This window comes from Tachysurus fulvidraco, chromosome 8, assembly GCF_022655615.1.
Source record: "Tachysurus fulvidraco isolate hzauxx_2018 chromosome 8, HZAU_PFXX_2.0, whole genome shotgun sequence".
Lineage (NCBI taxonomy): Eukaryota > Metazoa > Chordata > Actinopteri > Siluriformes > Bagridae > Tachysurus > Tachysurus fulvidraco.
Window position 1 is genome coordinate 8,720,423 of NC_062525.1, and position 26,595 is coordinate 8,747,017.

Below are 26,595 nucleotides of genomic sequence, written 5' to 3' on the forward strand. Positions count from 1 at the left end.
GTGGCGAACTCTAGAGATTATTGGATGGAAGGAGTGCCAGCTGAGCTAATGAGTCAGTGCTAAAGGAACGACTGTGTGTCGTGTGGACTGGAGGTGGTTAGGGGATTGTTTTATTTGTGTTTATTGCCTGTCACTCTCAGCTTTGTAGCTCTGTAGCAAGGATACAGTGTAGATCTTTTTAGAAGTGAAGGGCTGCTGCCTTGACCCTTGGTCCGGTGCCGGATTTGGATGAGACAGACTCTGGCAGTGCCAGTTGGAGCAATGAGATAATTGATGCCACATGACCTGAGGATGGAGACAGAATGCTTCATTTGCTCACTTCAGGCTGCCAGTCAGAATAAACTGGCACAAAGCGAGTGAATTTGATGATGTTTTTTTTGTATTTGTGTATTACGGCACCATTTGTGTGCAATCTGTTGCTGAACCAAATACAGACTGAACAATATCATGCGGTCATTGTGTCTTGTGTGGTACATTTTGTGATCCCGGGAAGGAGAATTATATTAAGATTTGTGTAAGGTATGTGTGTGTTTGTGTGTATGCAAGAGTGAGAGGTTTGGCCAGGCAGATGCTTAGTAATCTCACAGTTCCCCCTGAGCGTTAAGCCTCCTGTCTGTGCTCACGAGTGACTCAGCCTGCATCTGCCAGCGTGAGTTGGTGGAGTCTTGTGGTCTGAGTGTGTGCATGTGTGTATGGATCTTATCTAATGTCCCACATCATGTAGGCAGTACCTCGATCTCTCATGGACATGAGTGGGGGTGTATAATCGTATATGTATTTTCTCATTTGTGTCATAATGGAGACAACTCAATAAAAATCTCATCACTTTTGCTTTTTGCATCTTTTAGAAATCTTATCTCTTAAAGAAGGTCTCATGTGTTAGCCAAAAGAATTGAATCAAGGTCTTTGATGTCCAACACTCTGTCAAATTAGCAGAGGCACTGTTCTTGACATGATTGATGAAGGGCAATACAAATGCTAAGCACCACGTTCAAGGACGTTAGGCATGAATTAGCGCATTAGTGCGTGTAAAGTAAGCAATGACAAAAGAGTAGGACACGTCAACTGGCTCAAAAAATACTAATAAAATAAAAAAATACAATAAATATGCTGATGATGTACTGTGACTTAAACTCTGGAGGTCTGTACATGTTCTAGTTCCAAAGTAAACATCATCTGCCTCTGACACGAGTTCGGTATTTTTCTTTGGTTCTGTTCAGGATGTTAAGGATGACTTGTATCTATAGAGCTGGTTTGGGGACTATTTTAACATTGTGAAAGCTTATGAAGAATTTCTGTGTTTCTGTCAGAGTCAGACAGTGCATAGACTTGATCATTCTGAGTTTAGTGGATAAACAGAACATTACAATCAATTTAGGTTTTGCGGTTATTCAAATTTTCATATAATTTCTAGGAAAATCATTGAATTTAGACAAAACTCAGGTCTGATGAGGAGGAGGATACTGTGGGTGACAATATACCTAACTTTCCACAGATTTATGGAATCACACCTGGCCTGACCGTAATTTGTGTTCCCTATCACACTTTATATATGATCTAATCAAGACTGAGCTGTGGTAGTGATCTGGCATAAGCTAGATGAGCTTATCGTTGTTGTTCCACAGGGGTATATATGGGCCAACAGAATCTGGTACATTTTGGATGTCATTTACTTTGCTATATGGGAACATGACAGATAAAGTCACACATAAATAAGTATCACGAGGCATTTGATGTTTTAGTATTTTTATGCTTGCTCATTGGTTTGATAGGAACATCAAGTACAGGGTCACAGAAAGTGGCCTTTAAAACCTTCCTTAGAGAAGAGAGCTAAATCAGGCACCATGCTAGCCCACTTTACTGCAAAGCCTGCTACTAACAGATGGTAGCGTTGTGATTTTGGCACTGGTAATGTGTGTTGTTTATTTGTTCTGGCTGTTGCAGGATTTAGTCACATATACTCATAGTAGACTATATGCCCTATCTGTCCCAGTATACTGTATGTGTGTATACTCTAGTTGTTCTCCAATGGCAAACTTTCCACTCAAACACGTTCAGTCAGTCAGCGCATTGCAAAATAAAAAGTTTATACAGTGGTTAGCTTATTGATCAAAAACTCTGAAAATCCTCTAGCGTCTACAGCACGTCCTGTTGGTTTAAAATGGCACCACACCTAGAGATATGTCATTCTCTAACCAGACACGCCACATTTTCCTCATCCTTTACATGCTTGAAATCGTTCACATCATTCACTATTTGCATATAAGCTTACTAAATATGTCCATTTCGTTTCACAGTGTACTGTATGTGGTCGGAAACATATTCATACAGTATAGATATCGCAGTCTTTAATGTCTAAGTAGCTAATGCCTAGTTAGCAGCTAGGGCAATAGTGTCATTTGTGTTTTTTAATCAGTTTAAAAGCTTTTGCAGCTTGAGACCAGTTCAAAAACAGAAAATTTAACAGACCCTCATTGTAGAGATTTAAAAAATTATATTTTATAAAAATGATTAATAATCATTGCAATATCAGGCGTTATTTTTACAATATTCAGTTTATTCCTGAACTTGTAATGCGAAGAATAATTTTATTTAATAATATATAATTGAATTAACTTATATAAAAACAATAATTTGTAATGATGGGTTGTGTTTTTGGTGGGTAAATCTAAAAGTTTGGATGTTTCAGTCACGTTTCTTAGAACCCGGATGACCCAAAGTTTTAGAACAATGATGTTGGTTTAAAATTCAAATTTCGTTGTGAATATGAAGGTTTTTCCTCAATGAGTAGTCACATTATTCATGGATTATAAAAATGAATGTAAACCATCATTATTAGAAGTTCAGTACATTAATAAAAGTTCATTTGTTCAAATGATGCAGCTGTCAATGGTCTATGTTTTATATTAAGATTTTTATTGAGACCAGCTATATTTGTGAAAATTCGCAACTCTGTGTAATGTCTGAATGTGTGTTTGTATATCATTGTCATTGTACACTTTGTGTAGAATTAAAAAATGACCTGGCTGTGAGTTCACAGTAATAAAAATTGTAGTGACCCAGTTTCTGTAAGTTTAAGGGGAAAAAACAAGTAAATTATGTGACGTCCTTTAAAAACCTGCTTTATGCACTAAATGTCCTGTCCATGTTTTGGGGCGTGTCTTTGTAAGAGATGCGTATAAAGAAAAACTGGGTTTGTTCTATTTAAGATTTATCTTAGCTATCTACCACTAAAATCCTAGCGTTCACGCTTTACAGTAGCTCGTTCTGCATCCGCTTAATGCTAATCTGTCTCTAGGATCAGATTTAGAACAGTGTAACCTTTGTCTTAAGTCAAAGCTTTTCAGTTGTCTTTGCGGTGACATTTTGTCTCAAATGTTTCTAGTCTGGGAACTAATGTGCTCCTTTGGCAGCCATATTGGAACTAATTTGGTGCAAAGAGGGAATGGTGATGAGATTAATCTCTCTACTGCTGTGCTGTTTAAAATTGCAGATTGGCAGGACAAGCTGCCAGGGCAATCAAGGTCAGAGAGGAGGGATGTGAGAGATGAGACTGGCAGTGGATGAGAGAAAGTTATTGCAGCTAGTCTCAGATGGAGGGTTGAACTAAAGGAATTAGAGGGATGGAGGGGAAAATATCCATTCTCTCTGTGCTTCCTTTTCCAGATTCCAGCAGGAGAACAGTGCATGATATTTTTACTGATGGAGCGAGTAGGAAGATGTTAGGTTTGATGGATTTGCATTCAGTTTGCAGGAGGCTATGCAAAGGCATTTAGTCTTTGATCTTGCAGAAGGATAACAGCACACACGAATCAATTTGTCCCATATAGCATATGCGCACACACACGAGCACTTGGGTGTCAAAAAAGCTTGTCAAAAGCTTTACTGCTTCATTGTTATCATGCAAATGAAACATGTGCATGCGTGTGTGTGCCTTCTCACTCAGATTGATTCACACAAAATGCTGTTGCTTTTCTCTGAATGGATCACTGTGTTCCTCCGGATGGGGTTCCTCTGCTGCCTCACATTCTGATAACGAACAGTCGTTCCTAATAGCTCCATCCGAACACCCCTTCGGCTGGGCCGAGTTGGTTCAGACTGAACGTGCCGAGAATGCGAATAAACTGCAGTAGAGAAAGAAAGGACTGCGGGGGAATTCCGACACGACCAAATATGGGCATGGAAGTCTTCTTCTTCACCTCAGTGAGGTGGGAGTCATGCTGGCGCAGTTGTGCGGAGGCGGCACACGCTCTCGCAGCAGAAATGAACTGGACATGGAAATGTAAATGGACATCTTTTGTGCCTTATGGAACAAAAATGTACCAATATATTACCTAAAGTAGTACATTAGCTAAAGAATCGTTCATCTGTGCTTCAGTGATAAAAGGATTCTAGTTAATACATAAAGGACTGAAAAAGAATCACACATATGTTAATGTAAACAAATAGTAATACAATATTATATTACATCAATTTTACATTCTGTAAAATTTTTTACATCAATCTACATTCTGTGACTAAACGTAAGGATGCACCAAACCATCACAATCATATCCAGCCCTGATTCTCAGCTTTCTTGTGGTGACCGGATTCGACAACTTCTAGTACATTCTGTATGCATAAAAGATCTGTGTTGTGTCAGTCAGCATCACACATATGATGTGAGACATATAAATAGATAACAAAGAAAAATCAAAATTAGACTTGAAAATTATTAGAATTACTAGAAATTATTCCCCCTATCATTAGGAGATCATTTCCCAAAGCCATTTCTGACCAGAAGCGAGGGAAGCAAAACTGCTTGTGGTCTGGGGTGAGAGAGATGGTATTACCACCTCGCCTCATAAAGTCACAGTGACACTAGCCAATCATGGGAGTTTGTGAGATCATATATATTTAAGAGCTGATTGAACATGGGCAGAAGTTTGAAAAGATGGAGTTGCCTTTACCCTCTCTGTTGGCTAACTCTTGTGTGATGGGAAGAGCAAGGTTGTGGGTTGGAATTGACAGGAAGCCAAATTGGGGAGAAAAACAGAGGGGAAAAAAGATGCGATTCCAGTGCAGTTGAGGGATAATGATCCTTTTACAAGGGCTTAAAAGCTAGATCAATAGCTTGGACATTTGACCTTTAAAGCACCATTTAGTTAATTGTAATTTAATGTATTGAAATATTTGATAAAGGTTTATGGTGGAAGCTTATTTCATTTTACTTATTGCATTATGGAATTGGCTTATGAATAGTTTTCTTGAATGACTGTCATTCGATTTTATCAGACACTCGCATACAAAAGGCAAGAGTAGCCGTGATCCGATCTGATCTTTGAGAGTGTGTTCCGTTTTGTATGAATTTTAGATCGTTTTTCTTCATGTCAGTCATGCAAGAAGGTAACACAGGACGTGCTGCTTGACTCCAGTTCTCTCTGGAGTACGATTTGTCATCGGCCGTGCATCTGTTAAGCCAAATCCTGGATTTCTTGCACTTTAGCTCTTCACGCTTCTGTGTGCTTTGCAGATTATTTTTTGGCTTTCTCCGTCTTTTAGGTGCGCACGCTTCATCAGTCGGCTGCCAGCAGCCGGTGTTGTCAGGCTGATTATCACAGCTGGGAAAAAGGTTCAGCTGAGCTTCTTTTGTGGAATGGCCTATAGATTACATTACCAATGAGAAGTAGAGATGAGGGTGGTTTGCCTGAGTGGAATTTCTCATGGGTTTCCTCTCACATCTACTGTAGCTACATTCATTTTCTCTCTTGGCAGAATGTGCAGTTCTTTAAGACCTTCTTGGAACATGAATATTTTACCTGTGTAAAGGTGTGTGTGTATGAGGTTACATCATCGGTTATATAAAAACAAATGAAAATTTTCTTTACTCTAAAAGGATATTGGAATATTAAGATGATGGGATGAGTAAAACTGGGGAGGGGGGACACAGGATAAAAGTCATTGGTAATGAACTATACATGTGTTAGTATATTTTATAAACATATTGCTGAATTTGCACAGTCTAAACACCACACACTTTCGTAGGAGGCGCTCTTTCATCCATTTTTTTTTTTTTTTTTTTTTTGGTTGTGTGTTTTGTTTTGTTTTCTCAGAATTGCAATAGCAGGTGGTATTGAACCAGTTTAGTTCACCAACAGCTTCGCTTCACTTCACATAACATCTGAAGTGGAGCGTTTGATGTTCACACACTCTCATGCTCTCATTAACAGTTGGTGCTACACTTGTGGCGAGTAAAGCTTTGTTATACCCTGCTGCTTTATTGGAATTGTTTCCGTCTCCTTTACTTTCATCCAGAATTCCTCTGATTTAAAGTGTCTTGTGGTGTCTTTTTATGATGAGCATATTTGTCCGCTATTTGTGGCTGATCCTGCCAAGCCACAGAAAAGCCTGTGAAATGAGGACAAGGCCACTTGTAAGGGGAAATGTTCAGACTTTATTCTGTGAGCGGCAGATGCTCAAGAGCTAGATTATTCTGATTATTCAGTCATTTCTAATGGTATGCGGAGGGGTTTTCTTTAGAAGGAACAAACCGACTCGAAAGGGCAGCTGTGAATGTGGGATCGGGTGAGTCAGCGTAGGAACGTGGTTCACCACGCATCTTGGTGCCTCCTCTCTCCATCCTTAGCAGCCCCACTGTGTGTGAGTGCCCACCTCTGAATGTGAGTGTGTATGTGAATCATCAGGGACTTCTGTGGCCTCAATCAGAGACTGCAGGGATCTTGGGTACAAACTGTAATATGTGCATGAGACACATTTGGATTAAGGTGCTGGGAATAACTGATGATGTTAATTGAAGCAAATGCATTTTTAATGATGAGGTGAAATCTGAAAAGTACTTTGTGCTATAAGGGCTTAGGTGCTTAAAAAAAAAAAAAAGGTGGATCTGTTCTATTTCTGACTCATATCATTTTCATAACCTTAACATGACTTGAGATCATTTGAGTAAAGTCGAGTATTTAGTATACTTAAAAATCCATGCATACTTCTAAAACTTCTATCACTTGACAGCTCTCAAAGATGCTTGGACATGCCGTCATCAGTCTAGTTGATTCTGTTTGGGTAAAGAGCTTTCACAGTGTTTCTATAATGAACAGCCACCACATTATAACAAAATGCTTGGATTTGTTATTTTGTCCAGGGATCCCATTGTATTCTCTGTTTTAATAATTGATTGTGAGAGTGACTTTTCCTCTCTGTTGACGGTTCTGTATGTATGGTGAAGAAATGTGTGTTTACATGAAGCCCCTGTTTCTCTGTTTCAGTCCATCATGGAGCAGTTTAACCCCTGCTTGAGGAACTTCGTAGCCATGGGGAAGACGTACGAGAAGGCTCTTTCCAGTGAGTACACAGACGCCAGATTTATAATATCCAGTTACGTGTTTTCTCTCTCAGGAATATATCCAGCTTACTTGCTTGCCCAGTTGCAAGTGTATAAGCTGAAACCATAAAGGGAAAGGTGAGCATATAAAGTACACACTCTTTGTTTGCTGAATTCTTGATAAGCTTCAAGCCTAGCAGGTGAGGCTGTAATCATGGAGCATCATCACAAGAAATGATTCTTCTAGAGCTTTATTTTTGGACTTAAGAACACAATGCTGTTTACATGTTTTGAATGTACTGTATGTTTACATATGTGTTATTGTGTGTGGGGACCTTTGGCTTCCTCTGTGGTACTGATATTGTCATGAAATGTTCCACGTCAAAATCCATCTGCACCCCCTGGCATCCCTCTCACCCATGCATGGCTTCATTAACCATAGTGTTAGTTTGTCTGATGGACTCGTGTTTTTGTTTTGGTTTTGTATGAATGGCCGTCAGTTCGCGCGTGGATGAGACACCGTCATTGCGAAGCAGGCTTTGCCACGTTGTGTGCTGGGAAACAGGGAAGGCAAAGTGGAACATGGAGTAGGCAGAAGTAGGCCAGGCTGAGATGTGAGAGTTAACGCGGTCTCATAGAAGGGAAGGAAAAAGGGAACAGTGCACTTGAGTATCCAGGACAAGCATAGCTGAAACCTGCAAAAAGTACAAGGACAGGTTTTTCCCCACCCCTTCCTTAATCAGGTCATGTCAGGTGCATTTCTTGTTAGTGATACAAGGGATACCATATAAATCGTAGCATAATCACATCTGTCATAATTGCTAAATAATTATTACATGTTTTAATAACATTTAATAGTATAAAAATTGAACTAATGGGAAGACAATTTGATTGTTCAGCATGTATAGTATTTAATGTTATGCATACCCCATGGACTAACAGTAGTTCTAATAAAGATTTAAATGAAAAGTTCAGATTTTAATCTATAAGTAGCATTATGCACCCATTTTATTTAAAATCTAGTTTGTGGAAATGCACTACACTTCACCCGGCAGCTGCAGAAGATAACTGTGTGTGCGCGAGTGTGCGTGTGTGTGTGTTTGTGTGTGCGTGTGTGAGTGTGTGTGTGTGTGTGTGTGTGTGTGTGTGTGTGTGTGTGTGTGTGCCCATGCAGCCTGATGAGTTAAAAATAGTCCAAAAGCCCAGAGTGGGAATTGCTTTCCATCATGCCAGGGCCAGTGCCACTGTGGGTTGAAGGATCTCTTCACTGGAATAGTAAATATAGCAAATCTCCCAGACTGAGAACAGAAATCCTGTACCAATACACCAGCACAGATGGGCTTTCTTAAAGTATTTTTAAATGACTGAAAAGGTTGTTATGTGGCTCAGCTTCTCCATGGGCTCAAATGGGATTATCAGAAAGTTAAGGGTTTTCAGTATTTTCCTGCCTTTTACACCTGATCCATCTCATCTGCTAATTTTCTTAGTTTTCTTTTAATCAGATTGATATGTGAAGTAGTGGGTTTTCAAGGTGGTAGATGAGCCGCTTTGAGGACCAGAGCTGAGTGAAGTATTGTTGCTGGTTGCTTTGATTTGAGCAGCTGCCATTAACCCTTTGTGCTTTTGCATCTGGCATTCTGATTGAGGGAAATAGTAGAAATGGCATACAGTGTACCATTGGACATAGTGTGGCTAAAATGATATTGGGGACTGAAGAAGTCCTGGCTGTCGCTTTAACTTTTTTTTTTAAGCCAATTCATTTGTTTTTGGCGAACGTCTCTCTACTGTGAGCTTTGTTCATAATCCACTTTTTTGTTTTCAGAGCCCTCTCCCTAGCACGCCTTCACCAAATAGGTTTTCCACTTGGAGTAATGGAGCAAAAAAAGGCCCCTGCCACCTTGTTTTCAGCCACTAATCTTCCCCGAACCAGGACACTCTTGTCATGGCCTTGCATCAGCGCCTTCAGAGTCTTTGCATTCATACCTGGCTGAAGCAGGAGCTTGCGTACGCTACATCCGATTCTTCCACTCGCCATTTCATATTGAGCTGCAGCTTATGCTGCACTGCAGAATATTTCATTAGTGTCAAAAAGACACTTTGAAGACTGAGTTGGATTTATTTTTTTCATGATTTCCTGAACCAATTAGGTCCGAGTATATCTTCTAAGATGTTTGCATTTGCTAACCTCCAGAATCTTTTGAGCTCATCTAAAATATTCACCTTCTTATAAGTTCAGAGAGTATATCTGTTAAGACACTGCACTTTTCTGCTTTTTAGAGGTGGGACTTAAATGTATGTGGCAGGACAAATAAAGCTGGTGCACAGATTGGCGTTTCATATTCCTGCATTTTTTGTGTTTTGCAGCACAATCCTAAGCCGCTCCTCTCCATCCTGGAATATAGATCTTTACGTTTTCCCCACACCTGTCCTAATAGGTTAAGGAAGCCATTACGGGTGTAGGGATGCCCGAGGGTCATAGAGCTATAGAACATTCCCGTTTCTGATGTCCCAAATGCTTCCATGTTTTCAGGTGTGACTTTTGCAGCAAAAGGCTACTTCGACGCCCTGGTTCGGATGGGTGAACTGGCCAGCGAGAGTCACGGCTCTAAGGACCTCGGTGAGTTATAGACCATAGCTCAAGTGCCCCATGCAACGCCCAGGACTTTGCAAAAGACTCTAGCAACGTTTATTCTGGGGAATGTGTGAAAATGTCTGGTTTATAACTCGTAGTGCGGCCAGCCTAAAGCTCAAACACAGCCACAGTAAACCTTACATATATGTGCTTTTTCAGCACTTACATCCTTTTCATTCTGTCTGCTGTTCTTTTTTATCCAGAAGGCATCTATGTAAGCTATTACCTACAAACTCCTACCATTCTTGCATAAAGTTTATATGAGATGAGTGAGAACATACTTATCTTTCTTGACTGATATCTCAACATTGGTCAATTTTATGTTGTTTTGAAATTAGGTGTATTTGATATGAGTGCAATATTTTCATGTCCATCGCCCAATACTTCACAAAGGCAAGCCAAAAGCCTATGCAAGATTTACGAGAATTTGAGAAAGCATAAAGCAATGTTTAAAGTTGCCTTAAATATGTTATAGTCCTATAATGATTGAATAGGATTAGTCTGCATTTAATACCAGTAATATTGTAAATAATGTGCGTTTATTGAAGAAAGGTCTTTGCTGCCTGTCAAGCAATTTGCAAAGGCATTAACGAAAATAAAATCCTTCTGAACTACCCCAGGCTTAGTGCTGGGGCAATATTGCAACTCACAGCTTTATAATATAATATACTGTATTACACTGTATATTTTCTAGGTGTAGGAAAGCTAAAATAAAAATATTGGCATCCTTTAATGTTTGACTTTAATACATTGGTCCATAATGGAATTTGTAATATTGGCATTTGCCTCATTTCTATGTCTCCGGTATAATTTACAAAGACGAAACAGGGAGAATGGAGACATTCTGGATCCTATAAGCTTTGAGTTTTATAAATGAACTGAGATAAAACTTGCATTAGTTTGGCTCCAGATCCAACAACTTGTGGTCACTGAGTAAATTGGCTTTAGGTGGCTTTTAGGGCAGTATCTGTTGATATCTGGGCAAAGAATCACATGGTGTGAGGGAGTTGTGTGGAAGCTCAGCAGTACCATCTCTTCTCATCTTGCTTCTTAAAGCAAATCTAATTCTGATACCAACTTTCACTGGGAAAAAAGGGGGAGTTGGAGCTCCTTTCTGACTGTATTATTCAGTGCACAAGCTTTTATCAGACCTCTTACAGGTCACAGCAACCCACTTTCATTTTCTTTCTGCTTGTCTTTCTATTAAAGCTCATTTTAAATTGTAATTTTAAAGCTGATATGTATTTTTTGAATAATGGAGTGAGGCAGGTTTTTTTCCCCCCTTTTAAATCTCCAGAGAAAATTGTTTTTCCTTAGTATATAGATTCAGAAAAGACTCACCCATGTTTTGTTCAACAGAATTGATTCACTGTAGATTCACGTATGTTTTTCAGTAGTATAGATTCAGTAAATGTGTTGTTTACTGTAGGCACACAAATGTCTGCTAAAGTTTGTTGTTCAGTATAGCTTCAGTAAAGGTCTGCAATAATTTTTTTTCAGTGGTATTTGTTCAGTATAGCCTACCAACAAAGTATTTTTTTTAGTAGTACAGGTATACAAAAATTTGAAATATAACTAAAGATTCTGCATATATGCATTTCCTGTAGTATGGGTTCAGTATTAGTTCCAAGTTGTGTGTTTTTTAGTGGAAAATGATAAATAAAGTAAAAAAAAAGTCAAATGTATGGATCGTATTGTATTCTACACTAACCATACTTTTATAGTTAGTAGTGTTACTAGCATAGTAAAAGGAAAATTATGCATTTTTGTGAATTTGTGTAGTTATGTAGAATATGTATAATTTGTGAAATGGATTTGCTGTTAAGGTCAATTTTAGTTCCTTCACATCTGCAGTAGTAATAGAGCAGATTTGTGTGACGCTATAAAAACATTTCTTTTTTAAAAATGCTGACATGCATGGATAATCTAAGTGATACTGATGCAGCAAAACAGAATAGCCTGGTTTATAATAATAAACTGTGTGTGTGTGTGTGTGTGTGTGTGTGTGTGTGTGTGTGTGTGTGTGTGTGTGTGTGTGTGTGTGTGTGTGTGTGTGTGTGTGTGTGTGTGTGTGTGTGTATCACCTTCCATCTTTTAAAAGCAGCTGCTCTTTTTTGCACTTTCTACGAATATGTGTCTACTGGCCACACCCTTCTCTCTTTGTTTCTTGCAGATCAGTTGTCTTGTTTGTTGTTTTGCTCCAGGGTCAATATCTTTATATACTAACTGCAATCTACTCTTCTTTCCTGATCCAGTAAGACGAAGAAACTGAAGAACTCTAAGTTAAAAGACAATCCCAGAGTATGATCAGCAATGAATGCATTTAAGCTTATTAATAAGATAAGATAAGATAAGATAAGATATACCTTTACAAGATAAGAATATATGAAGAATTTATGATCTTGAAGGTGGAAATCTAGAATTTTTTGTAAAATGTCTGACTTGGCATGCAAAAACCTGTTTTCCACCCCCTAAATTTAAGATATTTTCCATTTTGTCCATTGTTTTTTTTTCTAGTATTTTTGCATCCATAGTGTGTGCGTATGTGCATATGTGCGTATGTGTGTGTGTGTGTGTATGTGTGAGTGTGTGTGTGTGTGTGTGTGTGTGTGTGTGTGTGTGTGTGTGTGTGTGTGTGTGTGTGTGTGTGTGTGTGTGTGTGTGTGTGTGTGTGTGTGTGTGTGTGTGTGTGTGTGTGTGTGTGTGTGTGTGTGTGCGTGCAAGTGTACAGTATTAGTTTATATGCGTGTAATCTTGCATTGCCATATTTTTAGACACCTGGCAGAATGTAGGGAATCTAAAGCATTTATTAGCCAAGGACCACCTGACTGACAGGTAAAGCAATCAATCGGTTTGTTTTGTTGTGTCATCTTTAGGGGCATGATGGTGTAAAGGCAGACCAATTAAAAACGTGACACACACGTCTCCCAAGAATTCCTGTAGAATCCGACCAATCAAATGACGACTTTAAAACTGTTTCCAGTTTTATGTGACACATGCATCAGGCATTCAGCCAACAGTTTGTGGGCGGGACGTCTGAGGCTGGGACTACTGAGTGTGTGACTCTGCATTAATCAGTGAATTAATTACAGTTATGGAGAACAAATGACAATGAGCACTAGGAGTCACATTACTGATGAATCTCGTCAACTTTTAAGCCATACGCTGTAATTCTCTGTCATCATTGTCTCCATCTTCACATTGTGGGATGTGTGATGCCACTCCCTACACACACCTTCTGTTTTTAGCTTTGCTGCTATATAAAAGCCAGATATGGTATAAGATGGGGGCATTGATTAATTCTTTATAACAGTGCTTTTATAGCACCATCTGCAAGGAAAATCGCAGGTTCATATATTCAATTTAATTCAAGTTTATTTGTATAACGCTGTTTACAATTGACATTGTCTCAAAGCGGCTTTACAGAGCATAAACATAGAACAAAACGTTAATATAAAGAATAATATAAATATTAATAGAATACAAAATTCAAGATTAATATTAGATATATTTAGTTCACAATGTGTATGTATTTATCCCCTATGAGCAAGTCCGAGGTGACTCAGGCAGCAGTGGCAAGGAAAAACTCCCTTAGATGGTAGATGAGCTTATCCTCATATATATTATTGTTGCAAGTTATAGAAGCCAAATTAAAGTTTCAGTAATACCAATTAATTCCCTTCACACAATGTAAGTTCATAATAAACAAATTGAGAATGTGTAATTGTGATATGCTGAAAATGCTTGTTTAGCTATTTTTGGAAGGAGTCTCCGGTAACAGTCAGTGTTACTCAGTACAAAGGTCTCAGTATAGGTTTCTCTGTTACATGACAAGTTGTCAAGTGTTTATTGTTTTGTTTTGTTTTGTTTTATTCTTTTTATATTTTTGTTTATATAACAAGAGGATAAAAGAGAAGCTGCTTTGTGACAATGTCTACTGTCTAAAGAGCTGCATTAATAAAATAAAAATGAAATCCCAGCCTCAGATTGGCCGCTGCCGCCTCATGAAGAAACAAGCATCAGCTCTGGGTCATTAAAATATCCTCATGTGAGTCAGTAGGTGTCAGATAGGGAACTGATTACTATGGAGCGATGGTGAGACTGCAGTGAGAGGTATGGCAGATTGAGGAGTACTTGAGAATGATGTGAAAAAAGGACCAAAAAAACACAATGGTGTAGATTTCGCTAGCAAGACGACATGAAAATGCGGTGCCCTCTGACAAGTCGTCAAGTTCCTGCACAATGCTGACGAATCCATTACTCTTGTTAATGTGTGCTGCATCAGCTGTATGGATCAAGAGGTTGCTGTGAATGACTGTTGTGAATAACACGGATTCTTCAGGGTAACAATGCATCATTAATCTTGAGAGTGTCAAGAGTCCCTTACATAAGTAGTATGTACTGTAAGAAGAGAAACCTTGACTGCTAAATCCGCCAGTCTCTCATTAGTTAGTAATCTTCCTGTCCCTTGTGTAACCTCGCTGTGTGAAAGGAGAAGCGTGCAGCTCCGGCAAGAACATAGTGCAAGAACGTAGCCTTCCTGAGGAGAAAACTGCTCTAAAAATAGAGCATGCACACATACACGACAAAGTACACTCTGTTCTGCTGCAGAGAAAGGCAAAATGGGGAAAGAGAGTGAAAGAGCGAGCAATATCTCTGTCCTAAAATGGCTTTGGTGATGTCAGTGATGCCAGAACCAGCCTGCACTGTCTGCCTCCTGCACGCCACACGAGTGTGTGGGATACTAAGCAGCTTCCGGTTTCCTCCTGCCCAAATATGGGCAACATCCTGGGTAGTGACTGTGCTTTATAGAGTCAGAGCTCTGAATGCAGCACAACCATAGCCTCCTCTGAATTACAGAAAATATGGTGATTTTTCTGTGCAAACATTTCAACTCCAAGCTGATATTAATCCCACCTCAGAATAGACTAATAGTGTAATAGTGTGAATAGTGTAACACAGTATATTATATTATAAAGCTGTGTGTTGCCATATTGCCCCAGCACTATGCCTGGGGTAGTTCAGAAGAAGGATTTTATTTTTGTTAATGACTTTGCAACAATAATGTGCTTCTGCTGTCAACTCGAGAGACTTCAGCTAATATAAAGGTCTAATTAAAAACCCTTAATCAGCAGTTTATATACAATAACAAGATTAAACTGCAGTCCATAGACAGTCTAAATTTAAACCTTCAGCAACACAAAGCTTTTTTTAACAGACGCATTAACATGTCCTAGTAGTTATTACCTTTGTCTTTGTCATCGTCTCTTTTAGCCATTAATAGCGGAGACGTCCACCAGCTTGGAGAATGTCCATTAGACACTCTATCCTAAAATCTCCACTAATTAAATAGCTTCCAGGCAAGAAGAATTTTCTTTTTTTATGTGAGTAATCTGAATTTCATTCCACTTATTTTCCTCTGGCTAAGTTTCATGCATCGCAGCTGGCCATGTTTTGAAGCACCAGCTTTCTCATTAGAAATATTTCACATGAAAGCAGCTTATTCTAATGGACAGTTGGTTTGAGTCATGCCGAGAGTTTGAAACAATTCAAGTTTCCAGATCAGAAAGAAACTATACTGTACACACAAGCACACTTGCATTGTGCTTCCTAGGAAGAATTTATTTACTATCCTGCGCTGTTTTTTGTCCGCATGTCATTTTTCTGCACGTTCTTCCTGGATTTGTCTGGGTCTCACACCCTTAAATTAACTCTAGATGTGAATAAGTGTGTAAATTTGTGTGAATGATGCCCTGGCATCCCATGCAGAGTTGGGATACCCCTGCCTTACTCTCCCAGGGGTGTTCCCAGGATAGGATCTTGGTCTGTTGCCACAGTGACAAAGCACTTAGTGAATATAGATTAATGAATAATTTGTATCTTATGTAAGGAACTTATCCTTGTTGCCCTTATATTTTGACTAAAGCTTTAAATGTACACTCCAAAAGTCTTCAAGGTCAAAGATTACCTATAACCGAATAACACTATACACTACCCTCAGAAAGCAAAAAGGAAAGCTTGTGGCTCTTCTTTTTTAATAACAATGAATGTTTGTAATTTAAAAACATATTTATTTATTTATTTATTTTTACAAATGATCCTGTATTCCTGTCATCAGCATTATCTAATAACTCATTTTTTAGGGATTTTTTTTTTTTGGAAAGTATTTCAATAAATGTTTAATTCTTTAAAGCAGCTGTTCATGCAATGGAACTTTAACAGACTTTTACTACTATTGTACTCCATTTACATCCACCATCATATATAGAGTCCCATGTGTAACTTGGAACCGGGACAGAATAGCTAATCTAAGTGCACACATTGTACAGCTTGTACTTTGCTTTTACATGAAGTCATTTTGCACATGCCTCCTTTAATTAGATAGGTATCTCTGTGAAAAACAATACTATAAACCACTAAACAGAAAACTGTCACTTATCTCTGGAGAAACAATACATGGAAGAACAATCTCCATAATATCCTACTATTGCACATACTGTATATAAATGAAGTCATTCAGAAATGCTGGTTTCTAGCCTGCAAAAATTAATTGGCTGAAATTAGGCTTAAAGTTTAGCTATATTCAAGGAGCGGGCAGGTTTGTTTTAGGGGAATTTTCCAGATAATAATATGATGTTATAATCTCAGCTTTCTGAATAGAGGTGCTGCTGAAGATCTTTTCACCTCAAAGGGAATCAAGTGGATGAGCAAAACAGCATTCACACAAGACTGCCACATCTAATATCTTATATACAGGTGTGGACAGATGCTCCTCACTCTGAGGAACAGGAAGCTTAGAGCCATGGTGTAGGGTTTTTTTTATTATTATTATTTTTTTTTAATATATTTTATTTATTTACACTTCTGTCTACCCCCCTCAGGATTTAGACCTAAAAGGATGATAATGCATCCTATCAGTGTTATCTGTCAAAATAAGATGTATAACTTTAAAAAAAAGGATAACATTAACATAGTGACAATTTGATTTTTTTTTAATATTAGATTATTGTTTTATTAGTTTCTAGCAACATTTGGCTAAGAGGCTTTACAGAACTCCAGACTCAGGACCTGTAATACGGAAGCTGAGTGTCAGTATGAGAAACAAAACTTTTCCTCAGATAGTTAGATATAAAAGTAGATTTGTAAGTATCAAAGGTAGATAAGGTCTATCAAATCCGAAAGGTCAGGAAGGCCTGAGGGTCTACTGATCTGTTTCGATTGTTAAAAAAAATGATGCATTCCGGAAAAGTCAATGTAATAGTCAATGTAATAACATGCCTAACTATTCACCAGTTTTCATTGTCATACCTTCTTACCAATTATCATGAGTGCTACTGCGGTCTTCGATCTCTGTTGTGGCTTTAACAGCTGCTTGCTCATGATAAACCCCTTTTCTGTCCGCTTATATTACTGTTCTCAAATATGATTGGCTGCAATGAAGTCCCTGCTTCATATGTATCCAATCATTATAATATATAATACATTACAATTATCTATATAACAGATTATTTACAGGGACTGTGATAAACACTCCACATAATCTAAGAGTAATAATAAACAGATTTTTAAAAATGTGCTCAATAATCTTTGACAAAATGTTCAGTAAGAAGACGTATCTGTGTCATTAGTAGAAAGAGTCTCCAGTGTCAGCACTTTGTAACAGTGAGTATGTTTTCTGCCACTGGAGGACAGATGATAAGCTGCATTTCATTTTCTTTTAAACATCAAGAAAGAGAAAAAAGAGAGTCTGGTAAGGTTTGCTGTAACATGAGTGATAACTGGAACTAAATTGTCTCACAGAAGGTATTAGAGAATAAAATGTAATTATAAACTTATAAACACAATAAATATAATATATTGTCACAGTATAAGACAAATTTAAATATTCAAATAGTTTCAAAACAGCTCATTCTTCATGTGTTATATTGCGATCTTATGTAACCTTGCGATTAATAAGCATTTGTGCAAATCAAAAAAAATTTGACAGGAATTCTAACACAGGACAAGCATGAAAAAAATTTAAGAAAATAAACATAAGAACATAATGAATGTTCTCCCTTTATGAAAGATAAAGAATGAAAAGAAAAGAAAATATTAAACCTGGACAATTGTATTGTTTTGTACATGCTATAAGAAATCAGGCAGAAATACTTGTTTTGTTAAAACGAGATGCCAGCATTCAGCAAGGAAATCCACACTATGCAGTCCCACTATGCAGCTTTAAAAAAGAGTATGAATGAGATTATAGCCCAAGCTTTGTAATAATAATAGGAAGCCTTTGAGAGGGTTAAGAGGCTTGCTCAGTTACCCAACAGTGGCAGTACTGGGGGTTGAACCACAACCATCTGATCAACAACCTAGTCCTTTAACCACTTGAGCAACCACTGCCCCATAAGGTAATATGACATATGGCTAAGTAAGGTGACCCATACTCAGAATTTGTTCTCTGCATTTAACCCATCCAAAATGCACACACACAGCAGTGAACACACACCCAGAGCAGTGGGCAGCCATTTATGCTGCGGCGCCCTGGGAGCAGTTGGGGGTTCGGTGCCTTGCTCAAGGTTACCTCAGTTGTGGCCGGCCTGAGACTCGAACCCACAACCTTAGGGTTAGGAGTCAAACTCTCTAACCATTAGGCCATGACTAATCACTAGCATCTGTGTGCTGCATCATTCTGTCTACTTTTATTACCTCCACCAAGGTCAGGGGTGTCGAAGAAGGATGCAAAGTAGTGAATTTTACTGGGATAAAACAGGGTAAAAAGGAGGGGGAATCAAGATGGAGCCAAAATATCAGCAAGTGGAAAGAATGATAAGAGGAAAACTAAGAGTGAGGTAGAAAATCTAGAAGAAAGGGCAGGAAATAGATTATAGACATTATACAGCAGTGAAACACTAAATACCTGGGTGAGAGATTGTGGAGAATTAAAGCAGACACATTATTCATCAAATGGAAACCTCTCTCTCTCTCTTTCTCTCTGTCTCTCTCTCCATCAGTAATAAGTGATAGTCAGTAATAAGGCTCTCAATCTTTTTCTTCCAACTCATCGTAGAAAGTCATAGGTCAGTTTGACTCCCTCTAATTCCGCCTCCACTATCTGCCTTCTCTCATATTAATGATGCAGTACTAAAGGTTAGATTACATGACCTGCTAATCAACACTTTTTATGAGGTAAAATTTTATTTTATCAGAGCTTTTGAGCAGTAATTTGTCTGTAGCTGTCATCAGGCAGCATCTTGAATGTTTCAGGGTTGAGTTTTTTCTGTCCTTCTATTTTAAAGAGCTTGCATGTTTAAATCTTAGTCTCTGAGTCTTATTTCTTGTCCGTCCTGAAAGCCCCAATATCACACTGGTTTATGTTAACATAGGTATCCTTTGACATAGCTTAGAAAAAGAAAGAATGCATTAGCCTTCATTCTCAGGTTAGTGGCTGTTGTGTAATGGAGATTAAAAAAAAAAGCTGTGTTGGAAAAAAAATGTAAATTCAAAAGAGTTACTTGCAATCTTACCATTTTGACTCTGCTCCATATTTTTATGTCTGTTCACAGTTTATCTCAGTCCAAATGAGAAACCTTTTAACCCTGACTCTCTTATAGAACCCTGACTTAATGATTTCTTAACTGATTAATTTTTTTTATACAGTTATCTGGATATTTAGCCATGTTTACAAGTAAATAAATAAAAAACATTTTTTAGTCATCTAGAACTACAGTTCACAAAGTGGGGTCTGCAAAGCATAGACAAGTGGTCAAGGACTTTTATGTTTGCTATCTTAGTAGAAAATACTGCTATTCTCACCGTTATTATATTTTTGAATAGGTTTCATAAAGTAAATCTGTTTTGACATGCTCCAAGGAATGTTTTCACAGTGAAAGTGGTCTCTGACTGAAAAAAGATCTCTCAGTGCTCCTGAACTGGAACATTCTTGTTCAGTCATTCTTCTGTTTTACTTTCCTTTTACTGGGTCTTTTTCTTTATCCTTACAAACTCTCTAAAAGGAACAGACAGTCTGAATAGTAGAATTCTCTTGCAGGCCCCAAAAAAGCCCAATCCACATTCTATCACTGCAGAATGAAGGACCTGCAGCCATCGATCGCTGGCTGAACGCCCGACCACTGCTATTGGCTTTAATTGCTCAGATTTTTAATTGCCCAAACCCTTTAAGCTAGAACAACAATATGCTGAAGGCCCCATAAGCCTTGGCTGTGTGATCAGTGCTGCTTATCAGTAAGCGGATTAGAGCACAAGTGGATGGAGTGAAGGAGGAGCAGGTGGAGTGGAATTAGATCACAGTGCTGCTGACCAAAAACAGGATATTGGAATGTGCTACATTAGAGATGAAGGCAGCAAGGGCAAGGTCAATGAATAAAGGTACACAAGGTTTCATACCTTCTGTCCATCTGTTTTTAAAGATGTGTGTGTCTGCATGTGTGCGTGTGTGCGTGTGTGTGTGTGTGTGTGTGTGTGTGTGTGTGTGTGTGTGTGTGTGTGTGTGTGTGTGTGTGTGTGTGTGTGTGTGTGTGTGTGTGTTCAAGAAATGGAAGCCTCATCACACACTACACACTCTACGAATGGTGTCACTCATAAGTATAGTAAGTCACAAGCACACACATGATAATAAAGTCCTGAGCTTTTCTTATTCCTGCTTCACCCAAGTCACTCCGGTGCATTAGCCTTAATCCAATAGGATTAATTTGAGTCTCAGAGGTCCATGAGGCGATCAATACACTTGCAATATGTAAAGAACCTGTTGCATGCCCAGTTTTTTAGGCACCACCTAATTATACATAGGACACGGTTGTGTTTGAAAAATGGTTTACATAACAACATTACTGTATTGCCTATATAATAATAATTCAATAACCATAATCAAATAATCATTTCTAGACAAGTGAAGCACAGATTTAGGGTTCAGCTGACCATCTTTGTGCGTGTGAGGCAGATGACTACAAACCTTTGCGTTGTCATAAAACCGTTTCTCATATTCAGCAATGAACACTAAGCTATAGCTCATCTGTGAGCACACACACACATACACACACATGTGCACACATGCACTGCCAAAGATTTATTCTGAGCTTTAGAGCTGATTAGATGTGTACTGCAATGAAGCTCGGATCAGGATTTGACCTGGCGTAAATAATAAGACGATCCACAGGACCATGCTTTATGAAACCCATTATGTAGTGTAGCTTGCATCTATGAACTCAACATACAGAAAGATTGAGACCTTAGTCCAAGCCTATGATTGCATTATGTGTTAGGAGACCTGAGTAAGTAGAAAGAGGCAGACAGACAGAAAGCTGTGCAAGTGTGCAACCTCAAGCATATCAGCCTACTCTCATTTTACATTAGTAAGTAGCACGGCTGTCTCATTGATCTGTATGGCGGAGTGAGTTTGGAAATGGACCAAACAGGTGGCAGTAGGTAGAGGTGCATTAATCTACATTGCTATGTGATATATCTACTGCATTCGCACTAAGACAACACACACACAGACACAAATACACAACAAACACTGACTCAATCTGGAACTGGAGGTAGAGAGATATGAAGCCCATGTTCATGCTGTACATTGGTGTGTACGGGACTGTATGTGTGTGTGTGTGAGAGAGAGAGAGGGAGTATGTTTGTTCATGTAAACCATCAGTGCCCATATATGTGAGCACCTTTCCTGTAAAGAAAACGGTGTGTCTATTATTGGTTGTTTTCTTAACAAAACAGTGTTGGACTGGCCAAAACCCGGTTAATACGGGCTCACTTCAGGGAAGATGACTCAACACTGCTTAATGCCATTTTTCTCGAGCGTGATGATGTGATCCGTATCCTATACGTACTCACTATTGATATTTAGTGTAGTTAGTCATGGTTGTAACAGTGCTCTGGACAACTGCACCTTAAAAATTGCCCAAGATTTAGGCATACACCCTTAAAAAAATGGTTCTCATTGTTCCATTAGAATAGGTTCCAAGCAGAGCTTTACACAATTAATACAATTTGAATGGATTGTTTATAAGATTGTATATGTGTGGTGATCTGGGAAATCCTTTACATGGAGACATTTAGTTTTTTTTGTGGTGTGCACATATATATACAGTATATGTAGTTCTGAAAACTACAGGCCTGAACTGAAGTATGTTGCCCTTTTCTATGTTTCTCAACCACATGTTAAGTCGTAGCATTTTAAAATCTTAAACATTCCATTCTGACTGTGGCACAGGAGCGTTGCGGGCAGATTCTATACTAAATTGATTGTTTCACTCTGTCACACAGCTGTCCAACAGCTTGATCAAAGCCTGACATTTATACTTACTGTAGCTAGCAAGGGAACTGTAGGCAGACCTCATTTGTTAAACTAAATTTTAACACTTTATGATCTCTGCTGGAAGACAACATCAACAAGATTACATTTAATTTAGTCATTAAATATAAACATTTCCATGTTGCATTGTTGTTTCATAAAGCTAAATATATTTATCTAAAAATGTTCTAGATAAAGAAGTCATAATTGGCATCTGATGGATTTTCCCTGACCACCTGGCATATATAAGTTATTTGTCACGTATTTACGGCAATAATCTGATATGAAGTTTGATTATATATTAACAGATCTTATGTACAATATACCTTCTATTCCTTCGGCTAACCAAAGGCTAACCTTGTGACTTTTCATACATTTTTGCAAGTTGTAGTAAAATTTCATCTCCTTTTTTCCATGATGATTTTTCTTGCATGTCCAATGGATCAAAAAAAAAAAAAACATTTTTAGGAGGTGACAATATCTATAGTAGATCCCACTCTGGTCCATATTAATGCAGATTTGGCTGTGTTTATGAGGGAAACAGCTAGAGGAGACTGTCAGGATTCAGTGTGTCTGTTGTATTCTCCCTGGGAAATGTTTTATCTTCTTCATAGTGTTCCCAGGTGTAGTGCTATATTGTACTCTTTTCTCAAACCAGCTCTTTTGTTCTTTTTTTTTTTTTTTTACAATGCTCTGCGTAATCAGAAGAAGCTGCGTGTAGGTACCATGCATACCTCACACACCGAGACCACACACCTCCTGGCTGCATGAATTACTGTTGTATAACTGTGTTGCTTTGTGACTAATGATCACATCATGCAAATAATGTGCTGGTGATATTAATGTGCTGCACCTGCTTTGTTTTTTCTTTTCTTTTTTTTTTGTTTCAGCTACTGCAATAAACATTTGTTGCTATGATTATTCTATATGTTCTGATACCGTAGTCTGGTATGTGCTTAATGAAAGACCTGTTCGCTGCTGCTTGTCTTGTATTTTACATCTATAATTTCCAGCTTCATCAATCAGTCTCTCTACCTCCTTTTCTCTATCTTTTTTATCTTGTAATATTTGTGTCACACAGCTTATATTGTTTATGTGGATCCGCATGAGTTTACTGCATGTAAATAGTGGAGCATGTGTACATGTACATCAGGGCATTAACGTATTCTCTCTCTCTCTCTCTCTCTCTCTCTCTCTCTCTCTCTCTCTCTCTCTCTCTCTCTCTCTCTCTCTCTCTCTCTCTCTCTCTCTCTCTCTCTGTGTGTGTGTATGTGTGTGTGTGTTTGTTTAGGGGATGTGCTCTTTCAGATGGCTGAAGTCCACAGACAGATTCAGATGCAGCTGGAAGACATGGTGTGTATCAAACTGGAAATTAACTAAATGGAGTGAGGTCTATCAAACTATGCTTCTTCTTCTTCTTCTTCTTCTTCTTCTTCTTCTTCTTCTTCTTCTTCTTCTTCTTCTTCTTCTTCTTCTTCTTCTTCTTCTTCTTCTGTTTTCTTCTTCTTCTTCTTCTCCTCTGTTTTCTATGTTTTATTACTGAACATTTTGTACTTTCTATCTATTTTTCTTTGCATGTAATGTTATGAAATGTCATTGTAACCAGTTCCAGTTATCTCTTGCACATAAGTAGCTACAAATATTCATTCCATCACCAGCCTGTTTGTCTGATTTTTATAAGGCAAATAAACGTTACAGAGAAAACAGAAACCCTTCTATTCTGAGAAGGTGAAATAGTTGCTGACACATTGAACCCCTTCCAAAAATGCAGAATAAACACCTCTGCACTGAAAACATTGTATATTAACTTAATATTATTAATAGAATCATGAAATTTCTCTTGCAACCAGAACTACATCTTCTGACCAGTCAGATTTGTGAATCCAAGAGCACTGTGGTGTAAACACCATTAAATACCCCAAGCGGGGTATCCTTTTATTTTGACCTTATCTGGAACTTTCATCTCTTTCAGTAGGGCTGAAAGAAAAGGGTGTGATGACTCAAAATGTCACATGAACAATGGTGCCTGTCTGTAGTATTATCCGCCATCAGGCTAAAAGCTATTAAGGGCTTCTCTGATCAGTGTCACACATTGACACCAGTTAGACAAACACCACAGTCCTTAAGTAAAATGATAACATTATGTGGGTGAGTGAGTGAGTGAGTGAGTGAGTGACTGACTGACTGACTGGACGATAGAGTGAGTGGGTGAATGATTTAGTGAGTGAATGGCTGAGTGGGTGACTGGATGATTGAGTGAGTGGATGAGTGTGTGAGTGAGTGAGTGAGTGAGTGAGTGAGTGAGTGAGTGAGTGATAATGACATTACATCACTTACGTATGCTTTTGTCTCTTAGCTGAAATCCTTCCACAATGAGCTCCTCACAGAACTGGAGAAGAAGGTCGAGCTGGATGCACGCTACCTAAACGTATGTTACAATCCCAGACAAATTGTTAAATTTGTTGGAACTAATTCCAAAGTTGCAAAAAAACTCCACAAGATTATTTGACTTTTCACCAGATACACAGATATACTTTACCACACTTATTTTAATAGCTTATTTACATAGCTTTCAGACAGAAAATCTATTTTCATACCTTCCCCCACTTGTTTATATTCATTACATCTCAGTGTGTTGAAGTATGTACATTTTAAAGTCATCATGAATTAGCTAATATCTGGTGTGTGTTTTTAAAAAGGTAACACAAACTTGATTACAGCATGGTGTAACAGCCCTCCTATGTGTATCTTCTCATTTTATTTTAGTTTATAGCCATTTATTTTCCATGGCACAGTATTAGTTTTCCAAGGTATTCTCCTGGATATAAGATCTCCTAGCTTACTTATTTAATCAAATATTCACAGTCCAAATTTAAAGTCTAATTTACACCATACAGAAGTTAAGATTTTATTAAACCATGCATAAACATCTTTCTATTGCTTTATCTTATTATCCTCAGTAGTAGCAGTTGAGGCAGAATTATACATCTAATGGAAAAAGGTAATCATGTGAAGTCTGCAGAGATTTACATTTCTGGCTCTTTCCCATAAAACCCTTATGTTGTGTGGGATAATCTCTTATGTGGAGTATTGCCGAGTCAAAATTAATGTAAATCAATGGTGGGGCATCTTTTCTAAGGTCTTAATGATTTTAATGACCTTAATGAACATTCTGAGCTTGGTTCTTGTTCCCATGTGACCCGAAATCACTGGCCTACAAATACATATGTTGTGTAATAATCTAAATATTGTATAGTGAGAAGTACCAGAAGAGACAGCAAAAAATACAAATGCTGTCTAAACCAATGACATTTTGCTTGTAAGATAGAGGACAATTGTGAAGAAGAGCAAGGCAAACTTTCATAAACTTAGGTTCGAAACATTTGGTTCAAAACTTTCAAAAAGTTCTATAAAGCTTTGTGAGGCAGTAACTTTAGTCACTGGTACATTTAAATGTCCCTTGTTTCGAGAGCTACTTAAAGCTCTTAAAATAAAAACTTCAGAGAAAATCCCATGCTTTTTGATCTAAAATGATAGTAAAAGTTTAGAATCAGAGAATATCACTGGCCAAGTCAGACTTTTCTATTCTTTCCGAAAGAATTTGACATAGACATTTCTTCTTTAACAAAGACTAGATTATAAATAAAGCAGAATTAGCCTTGTACATTAATGAATTGGTTAAAAATTGGGCAAAAAGTGTGAAAAAGTGAGCAAGGTGAGCACGTAGACACGTTGCTGTTTTTCTTTTTATTGTGGATACACAAAAGGCTTGTTAGGACCTTAAACTAGAGTGTTTTAATACTGTTTGTCTGTTGTGGTTTTGTCCCTCAGGCCGCTTTAAAGAAATACCAGATGGAGCACCGAAGTAAAGGAGAAAGTCTGGAGAAGTGCCAGGCAGAGCTGAAGAAATTGCGTCGGAAAAGCCAGCAAGGCAGCAAGAACGCATCCAAGTATAGAGATAATGAGATGCAGGTAAGGATGCCACACCCACTCAAAATAGTCAATCCAGCTTTAAAGGGCTTTTCCAAAAACGCTGAATGGGGGAATTTTTTTAAGTCTCGGCCTCCATGGGCTTCTCAGCTGGATTTGCTCTTACAGCATGGATGCCTTTTTTCTCTCTTATGGCCAGTTTAAAATTTGTCTCATATGTCAGTATTTAATTTGACAAATTTCTCATTAATTTTCAGGCTCTGCTTACACAAAACATGTTAGGGTTGAGAAACACTCCACATACCTAATATATGCAATTTTACTGTCGAAAATTGAAAGTTTAAAGTTTATAAAGTTTTATCTCTTTGATTATCACTATCATCCACATCAATCACTGTCTCATCACCTAGG

General features: G+C 38.1%; 1 protein-coding gene across 10 annotated transcripts in view; it reads left to right on the forward strand.

Annotated features, from left to right (window-relative positions):
• baiap2b (BAR/IMD domain containing adaptor protein 2b) overlaps positions 1–26,595 on the forward strand; it is a 50,449-nt gene that overhangs the window by 2,383 nt on the left and 21,471 nt on the right. For 6 of the 10 annotated variants that reach the window (XR_007143672.1, XR_007143671.1, XM_027163136.2 and 3 more), the window contains exons 2-7: positions 7,263–7,338; positions 9,849–9,935; positions 22,960–22,971; positions 23,546–23,607; positions 24,611–24,682; positions 26,086–26,226. Coding sequence is in view for 8 of the 10 variants with exons in the window: in XM_027163136.2 (XP_027018937.1) it covers positions 7,263–7,338; positions 9,849–9,935; positions 22,960–22,971; positions 23,546–23,607; positions 24,611–24,682; positions 26,086–26,226 (450 nt within the window). In the remaining 2 variants the exon portion in view is untranslated. The remainder of the gene's footprint in view (positions 1–7,262; positions 7,339–9,848; positions 9,936–22,959; positions 22,972–23,545; positions 23,608–24,610; positions 24,683–26,085; positions 26,227–26,595) is intronic. The other 4 variants (XM_027163134.2, XM_027163137.2, XM_027163139.2 and 1 more) reach the window with 4 other exon arrangements.